The 9,044-nt window shown below is 43.9% G+C and overlaps 1 protein-coding gene across 4 annotated transcripts in view; it reads right to left on the reverse strand.

Moving 5' to 3' along the window:
* LOC103033325 (neuronal PAS domain-containing protein 3) overlaps nt 1–5,787 on the reverse strand; it is a 281,074-nt gene extending 275,287 nt beyond the window's left edge. For 2 of the 4 annotated variants that reach the window (XM_049463946.1, XM_007253775.4), the window contains exon 1: nt 4,216–5,787. In XM_049463946.1, coding sequence (XP_049319903.1) covers nt 4,216–4,370 — 155 coding nt within the window. In that variant the 5' untranslated portion in view covers nt 4,371–5,787. Of the gene's footprint in view, nt 1–1,863; nt 2,149–4,215 lie in introns of those variants that run through there. The other 2 variants (XM_049463948.1, XM_049463947.1) reach the window with 1 other exon arrangement.
* Between the last annotated feature and the right edge of the window lie 3,257 nt (nt 5,788–9,044).

Here is a 9,044-nt window from a genome sequence, read left to right on the forward strand (position 1 = left end):
TTCTTCTTTAACTTCACTGGGCTAATAGAAAAGGAAATGGGACAATTTAGCACTTTTGTTTCCCCCCAGGCGAGGGGAGGGGGGTGCTTTTCTAAGACACAAAGCCAACTTTGTGGTTACTGTTGTGTATGAACTCATGCCAAGCCATTTCTCTCTCCGCAAATTCTCCTCCTACTCCTCTGGAGTTGCTTAGCCCAGGAACACAACCCCTCACATCCAGCAGCCAGTGCAGCAGTGCTGCTTTTTGCTGGCAAACACACACATGCTATTAAGAGGTATTACATTAAATACAGACTCCCACACCTTCAATCAGAATTTCAGGCTGAGCGCTATTCGGTTCAGCTCTCAGGAGGAGCCACACAGTGAATCGCAGAGTGCGATTTAGCCCCTCTGAATGCCAATAGGAGACAGGTGATAAAGAGAGCACTCATGCACAGGCTATGAAGTTTCTCCCCTCAAAATTAATTCCATCTTCCAGATTCCTATCTCCGTGATATGCTCAGAATGGCACACAAATATGCTCCCGCCACTAAGATTACTCTGCAGCCTGCCTTAGCATAAACATTTCCTGCTGCTGTGCCGGGAAGAGTATCAGCAAAGCTGCGGGCCTACATTATGACTGAATGCTGGTACTTTCAGTGGGTAGGCTACTACTGAAATCTAACCGTATATGTATGACATCCTTCAGAGCTTGAGCTCTCTTTAATTCACATATGGCCGGCCATCTATCCAAAGCACACTGCTCTGGAAGAGGGCTATATAATATTCCAGCATTCAACAAGGAGGCCTTGTTTACGTTAGGAAAGGGCAGACTGTGTACATACATGCATGAGCTACAGGTGCATCCCTGCAGTTGGTTCAACACAGTTCAGCTCAGTTCAGTTTTTCCCATACTCTGCTAATTTATTGAGCACTTTAGCGCAAACAGAAGCAAGAACTGGAACCACAGAAATCACAGAAACTAAAACAAGAACAGAGCTGCATTAAAGGCATTATAGTTATAGAAATCAAACCTGAATTATCAAACATGCATATAAGACAGCAGGCTTGCTGTAGGACAAGCCCCCCAAATCTCCCACGCCAGGACCCCAGGACTGGACTAAGACCCATTCTTCGCTCAGTTGCTTTTTAAAGCTGTATTGCTGAGAGTTGGCTGGCTGAGAGAGCGAGCGGTGGCCGCTGTTAGACCCTCTACCTCGTGCGCCCGTTTGTTTGTGTGTGAGTAAGTGAGTGACGGCGGTAACAGTACCGGTAACGTTAACGGGTACCTGGCTGAGGGGCTCGACTCCGGTAAGCAGCCTGAGTGATCCATGCACGCGCTACATTCAAACTCCCCCTCCCTCCTTTCCTTCCTTCCTCCCCAGCAGCAGCAGCAGCGGGATCAGCAGAGGACCGCCGCCGCTTCAGGCTAAATTCCCTCCTCACATCTTCTCCTTCAGCACGCGGGCATAGCGAGCACTGCGAGCGGGTGATGAGAGGGAGAGGAGACCGGCCTAGCGCTCCCAACGAGCGGCTGCAGCTGCAGCAGAAGCCGAGCACCGAGACAGGCGGCGGCAGCAGCGGCGGAGGCGCTCGAGCTTCCCCGAGACCCCGCAGCCGCCGGAGCTGTCAGACAGACAGAAAGACACGGAAAGAGCGAGCGCACCGATTCCTGCACGGACCTGTTAGTTGGCCACACCGCCTCGGTGCCAACCTCCAAAACACATGTGTACACGCTCGCTCGCGTGGAAACGTGGAAACTTCTGACATCTCAATCCCTCTACATTTACCAGCACCTCCACCTCTACCACCACCTTAAAAACAGCAGCAACAGCATCCAGCTAATGAAGCCGCTCTCGCGTACAGAACAAACCGAGCGTTTACCGTTCTCTCCGCGAAGGGTCTTCCTGAACGCTAGGCTTGGTGGGCGCCATCTTCCTGCGATTATTTGATTTCTTACTTTTTCCCCTCTTTTTCTTTTTTCCCCCTCGCTTCAGATTTGTTGTCGTTCGCTCGCGGCAGCAGCAGCAGAAGCGACGGCGTGCTGGCGGTGCTAGCAGCGTTCAGGCAGCGCCATGGCGGCTCCGCTGCCGAGGACGAGCCGGGAGAAGAAGAAGGAAAAGGGGGGCGGAAAAAGACGCGGCGAGAACAGCGCGGCGCGCATGCCGAGGGAGGAGAGCGCGAGCCCGGGGACGCTTCTCGCCGCGTCCGCGCTGGATAGGGGTTTGGAGGTAGGGGCAGGGGGTGGGGGGAACCCGGGGCCCCGTCACGGCTCGCCGCTGCCCCGCGCTGCTCGAGCCCCTACGCCCTGCGCGCCGCTCTGCGTGGCCCTGCGCCGCCCTGCGCCGCTCGCGCTGCTGCTGCACGGACTCATCATGTTCGCTCCCGCCGGCGCAACAACGCCACTCAGTTGCAGCTGGAAACAGCGGTCTGTGTTATTAGAGCGTGTGTGCGTGTATTCTTTTAACCCGAATACAGGTTGTTGTTAAAACGCGGGATTCTTAAAATGTGCGCTAAATTGTAGACTGTTTAAGTGCATTGTATTTCTAATACGTTTTAAAAATGCACTGGGACAAGCTGTATGTAGTTCTAAGAGTGGTGATGGATTAATTGTGGCTCTAAATTGTGGTCAAACAAACTATCAAAATACAAGCACCACTTGACATTGCTTTATTAAATAATATGCAAATAAAAATCCTTTAAAAGCAATAAAATGAAGAGTTGCTTCTCATTAAGTCACAGACTTGATCAACACTTTTAGAAGAGATTCTAAGGATTCCTGTGAGCAATTGAACATAGAAAAGTAACAGACAGCTTCAGAAAGCTCTTCCATTAGGCCCATTTAGGGACTCATTGTTGTTACCATAAAGTTTTAATGAAAACCTGTTCTATTGAGAACTGTGGATTGTTGTGTTCAGGTTCTCCGTATTAAAGAAAGTGTGTAAAATGTCTCTTCTTCTCTGAGTGGTGTAATGTCCTTTCTCTAATTAGCTCAGAACTGTGTGTTATAGCCTGTGACCCGTCAAGGTCAGCAGCTGCCGCTGATAGATTGTATGAAGATAGCTTTTTAAAAGTTTTACCTGCACAATACATACAGCCTGCGCATGTTCTCCTTTTTAGGGTTAGAATGTATTTTTATAGCTTTAATAGTAAAAAAAAAACTTTCTTAAAATTTGGGAATTGGTACCAACCCATCTATAGCCGACCTACGCTGAGTACATCAGTACACTGACTCTACACCGACTTCTTCAGAGTTCAGCATTCTATATTTTGTACAGTAATTTAGTGGTTTATTTGATATGATTGATATGGTTATTCGTGGAAACCTTTTTTTAAACACTAGATTTAAGACATGTCTTAATTTTAGTGTTAAGTGTGTAAACCTAAGTAAGTCATGTTTTTTTTTGTACAGTGATTTAGTGGTTAATGTGATTCATGTGTTATTTGTGAAAACCTCTTTAGGCCGTAGACTTGGACTTCAATTTCTTTATTTTAGTGTTAAATGTGTAAAATTCAGTAAATCATGCAGATGAGTATAAATTAGATTATATTCAATTATAAGAGATTAAACTTTAGTGCTATTGGTAGGATGGTGAAATGTACTAAATACACTGGGAGCTCTAATGTGTGACCTTTGTGAAAGTAAGCAGAGGATTTTTTGTATGGAAATTCAATGGCACATTTTAGTAATGTGACTCTATTCACACATTTAACTAACTGAGGTCATCTGACCACTTTCCTTTTACGGTCTGGTAGAAGAAATATGCTGCAAATAACTTGGCAGTTTTGCATGGCCAATTACCTTTTATCAAATAAAGCCAACAGTGGGCAATACAGACTGATATATGCTTTAATTATGAGATCACCAGGTAATCTAAAGCTTCTTCTGAGTGAATAGAGATAAAAAAGAATAAATAACTACTGGGCTGAGCAGTAGTTTAAATGAATGGGTTTAGGTAATATCTATTACAAAGTGTATTAGAAATTAGTGATGAAAGCGTAAAGGGGACCCCTATCCATATACATATTATATACTAGTGACAGAGAAAATCAAAATGTACAAAAAAAAAAAAAAAGCTTGCCAAACAGTAGCCTACACCATGTTCTGACAGTGTTAAAGTGTTGGAAAAATTTAAAATGAGATTAAATAGCTTTGTTAAGATTTAATGCAGATGAAAGAGAATGAACACACACAAAAATATATTTCTAGTTTATCTAGTTGTTTGGTGAACATACCTTTGTTGGTACGTGGCCAAGCCCTGGACGTTCTGCGGGTTGCCGTTAGCTGCGCCGGGGACTCTCCCCACAGCCGAGGCAGCCGGCATCCCCCCGGCCGCGCCACCTGCCGCCGCCGTCACCTGAACGCTGAAATCCGGGAAGATCCTGATCATCCCCGCGCGAGGGAGTGGAGCGCGAGCCGAGTCCGTGTGTGAGTAAGAGAGAAGCGCGTGCAGTCCGGCACAGCGAGTCACAACACAATCCCATCAGTGACGCTCACAACCAGCTCACCGGCCATGCTACGAGCACGAGTGGGGATGCTGAGCGGGGGGTCAGTGCTGGGAGAGAGGAGGATGAAGGCGAGCTGCTGATGATGATGATGATGCTGCTTCTGTTGCTTTTCTTTTCTTTTGCTTTTCTTCAACTTTACTTTTTTCAAAACGGCTGGTGCGCGCGCGAGTTAAACCTCCTAAAACTTAAAACTTTAAGATTTAAACCGGTTCGTCTCTCTCTCTCTGTCTGTGTGTGTAAACACGGTTATATCGGTTATTTAGCCATAATTAACTAGCTAACCTAAGTCACCTAACCTCACAAAACATAGGTTAGTTAATGTTAGGTTAACTAACTTTACTTAAAAATTTTTTTTAAAAAAGTGAGAACGACAGAAATTAAAAAATAAAGTGTGAAGCGTATATGCACATATGACTTTTATTTTGCTTAGCTAATAAAACACAATCATATAAGCTAACTTAGGTATGAGAGGCATCAGAAAGCGTCGGAAGCGTGGAAGCTTCTAGGTTATTGTTCAACTTTCTAATCTACCTTTTACCTGTCAGTGTCCAACACAAATAAATACATATAAACATAAATAGCTAATGTGGCAGAAGTGGAAGAACTTTTATTTAATTTATTTTTTGTTGTTGCTTAGTTACGCTAACGAGCTAAATAAAACCGTTAAAAAGTTAGCGTCGCAACAAACTAGCAACTCCAGCAAAAGCTCGCTATCGTTAAATAAACCCGTTAAAAGCAGTTAAAAGTTATTAAAAAGCTAATTAAAAGTAAGTGCAGGCTACTGTGTGGAGATGAGACACACAGGACAGGCTATAAACTGAGGTTAGATAAGTAGTTATGTGCCTGGGCGCGAGGAAAAGTCCGAATGAATAAGGATGACGTATTGGGCTCGCCTGGATCAGCTGTAGTAGCAGTAGTGATGATGTGCTGCTGCTGCTGCTGGTGTTTAGGTGTTTCTCCTGCTCTGCTCTGCTCTGCTCTGCTCTCTCTCCTCGGTCTGCTCGCGGTGTTGCTCTGCTGCTGTTGCTGCTGCTGCTATAGTGTAGGTAGTGGGCTCGAGCTCCACAAATGTGTTTTCCTTTAATCTAAAGCCGCTAAAGACGGGCTGTACAACGCTGTGTTTATTGATAGACTGCTGCTGCTGCTGCTGTTGGATGAATTCTCCCAGTAAAGGTGCTGCTGCTGCCGCCGCTGGTGCGCGCGTGTGTAGTAGTAGCCTATATGTGGGTGTGTATGTGAGCGAGAGTGTGTGTGTATATATATGTGTGTGTACCCTGGTGTGCAGCTCTGCCATTCCTCGCTGCTGATTAACTGCGCCGCGCGAGTGAACCCGGCGCGCGCCCGGCCTTCCAACAGCCAATCAAACGCAAGCACATGAGCGCGCGCTCCTGTGCTGCAGCAGTAACCCTTTAAAAGCCAGGGCAAGAGCTACTGGTGTTTCCCATTCACTGTATTTAAAAATCTGTTGTAATTTTTATGAGATAAAATACACGGTGCACGGTGGCCAGAAGTGCAAAACACAGCCTTTATTACACTTTTTCCCTGAAAATGATAAACCTTATATATACATATATTGTGGCGTGGAAGTGGAAGGAGGACTCGTGAGACTCATTGCAAGTACTCAACAGCTCTTTATTAACAGGCTTGCCACTCACTTATAGCCTTTAATAAGGCTAGGAGAGCGAAACCCCACTGCTACCACAGCACAAACAGCCCTGAGGCCACCAACCCAGCTATCCAGCACAGAGATGGTAGGTCCCCTTAACCCACCCAAAACATACCCCCATAATGCCCCGCTGGCCCCGGATTACCATGACCCGCCCCCACAGGCACACTAAAAGCTGGCACACACACACACACACACACACACACACACACACACAGACGCCACAATATTATATATATAATGATAATATTTTATACTCAAACATATACTTAATATATAAATATATAAATCAGAGAAACTGATCATTTTTAAGTGGTCTCTTAATTTTTATACATTAGCTGTGGCATTGTTTCGATAAGCTTCTACAGTGTCAAAATATTTATTTCAATCCAGTATTGAATACATTTTTCAGCAAGATCTTGCATTGATGATGGTAGATTCTGACCACTGCTCAAAGTCTTCTCCAGCACATCCCAAAGATTCTCAATGAGGTTAAGGTCTGGAGTCTGTGGTGAACAATCCATGTCTGAAAATGATGATCTAATGCTCCCTGAACCACTCTTTCACAGTTAGAGCTCAATGAGTGTGTTATATTTGTTCTGTTATTTTTTTGCAGGCTTCTTTTATGCAAACATGTTTAATACAAGTTTTTCAAGTAAAAACTATAGCCTATATAACATTAGAATAAAAGACATGTCAACATTAAACCTACCTGTCTAAGATTATGCAGGTCCCACTCATGCCACCAAAACATCTCTGTGGTATCTGGCACCAGGATGTTAGCACCAGATCCTTTAAGTCCTGTAAGTGTAAGACGTGGGGTCACCATGGATCACACAATCCCATCACAGGTTCATCAGTTGTCCTTCCTTGGAGCACTTTTTATAGGTACTATCCACTGCATACCAGAAAAAAAACCACAAGACCTGCTCTGATGCATCACATTTTTACCATTGTCATTTTTCTGTTTTCAAAATATGAACTTTAGGAACTGAGGGTGCTGAGTGGTCCAGCAGTCTAAAGCCTTGCCACTTTGATCGGGAGATCGCTGGTTTGAATCCCTGTCGTGTAACTTGCCACCAGCTGCCAGAGCCCCGAGGGAGCACAATTGGCCTTGTTCTCTCTGGGTGGGTAGATGACTCTCTTTTCCCTCATCACACAAAGGGTGATGTCAGTCAGCACAATTCATCTGTGAGCTGATGTATTAGAACTGAGTTGCTGTGCTTTCCTCCGAGTGCACTGTTTACTCAGCAGCAAAAAGAGGCGGTGGCAGACTTCACATGTATTGGTGCAAGTCTTTACCCTCCTTGTGTTGTGGCATCACCAGTGATGGGGGATATACACCTGACTAGCTGTTGACTGAGTGGCCTAGCTAAATTGGGAGAAAGTGGAACATTTAAAAAAATAAAAATAAAAAATAAACTTTAGGAACTGACTGTTCACTTTCCGCCTAACGCATCCTATTCGTTGGCAGAAGCCACTATATTGATTGATGTTATTTAATGTCAATGTTTTTATAGATTGGTGTATACAGTAAGAAGTTAGTTAGAAGAATAAAGTTCTGTGCACATTAGCAACAATATATGGATGTATTTGTTCCATTGTGGCATTGATTTATTGAACGATTTTTTAAAATTTATATTAGATATTGGATGGTAAATGTAACACATCACAATGTGTTTATTTTTTTGTTATTGTCAGAACTTTCTGTTCAGCATTACAGTGAAGTTCGGTTTAATACAGTAGTACTGTACCTCAGACTAATGTGGGATTATAATGGACTTTAATGTAAACTAGATGAATGCTATTAGTGGTTGCAGAAATGTGAATGTAAACCATGACATTTGCTGGAGTCCATTAAAGTCCATTTCATTGACAATTACTAACGATTTCAATTAATGATTGGACATTCAGTGCCGTCATCACTGTGTTTACAAGGGAATGGATAAAAAAATGTCTCAACGACTCCTGAGTCCTTGAACTGTCATTGTTGTGAATGTGATTGAGTGTTTACCTATAAAATATTCCAAAATGCAAATATGGAGTTAACACTCATGAATCTTCTACTGTAGCACTCTTGGCCTTTGATAAAGCAGAGGCTGATATCAATGTACAATATATTTCTATGTCATTTTACCGTACATTTACAGCTTATTAATAGTCTCAATATGAATATGTACATTAGGGTAGCTCTGAAAGAACAAGAAGCCCTTGAAAGTGAACACAAATGATCAGATATCTTCCAGCAGACAGCCAGATTTATGATTGTCAGCTGGCACGTTTTAGTTACCTTGGCGCAATTGAATTAAACTTGTTTACGCTAACAAATGAGAGTGATGATAAAAGAGCAGATGATAAAGATGCTTACACCACACAAGTGCAGTAAAATCTGCACTGTGGTACAGTTCACAGGAAGACTAATACACATCCTGGCCCTTATGAAATAAAAAAAAAACACTCCCGCAGATAATCAGCCGACATGATTAAATACCAATAAAGATGTGCCAAGTGCTCACCTGAGAGACAGTAAATGGAATACCTCTCTGTAACCATGTCTAATGAAACTACCTTAATAAACAGGGCGGAGGAGCGCCCCCACTTTGCCGCTATTTTCCAGGGATGGCATCAAATAGATTGCACTGGAAGGTTTAAACCGACACTGCAGGCTCTGATACAATTAGATTAACACTTTCTTCTGTTTACTTCCCTGGGTATTTGCAACTGGTCTGTATTGCATTTATTTGTCTGCAGCCCTTTGCTAAACTGCATGAGACAGATCCAGGGCAGCAGTGAGCCTCCCACATGCCAAAGCCGAGCTGGTGGTATACATCCCTCTGCGAGTGCTCTAGTAATCAATATTAGACACCACCAGTGGGAGCACATAGCCTAA

This window comes from Astyanax mexicanus, chromosome 14, assembly GCF_023375975.1.
Source record: "Astyanax mexicanus isolate ESR-SI-001 chromosome 14, AstMex3_surface, whole genome shotgun sequence".
Classification (NCBI taxonomy): domain Eukaryota; kingdom Metazoa; phylum Chordata; class Actinopteri; order Characiformes; family Acestrorhamphidae; genus Astyanax; species Astyanax mexicanus.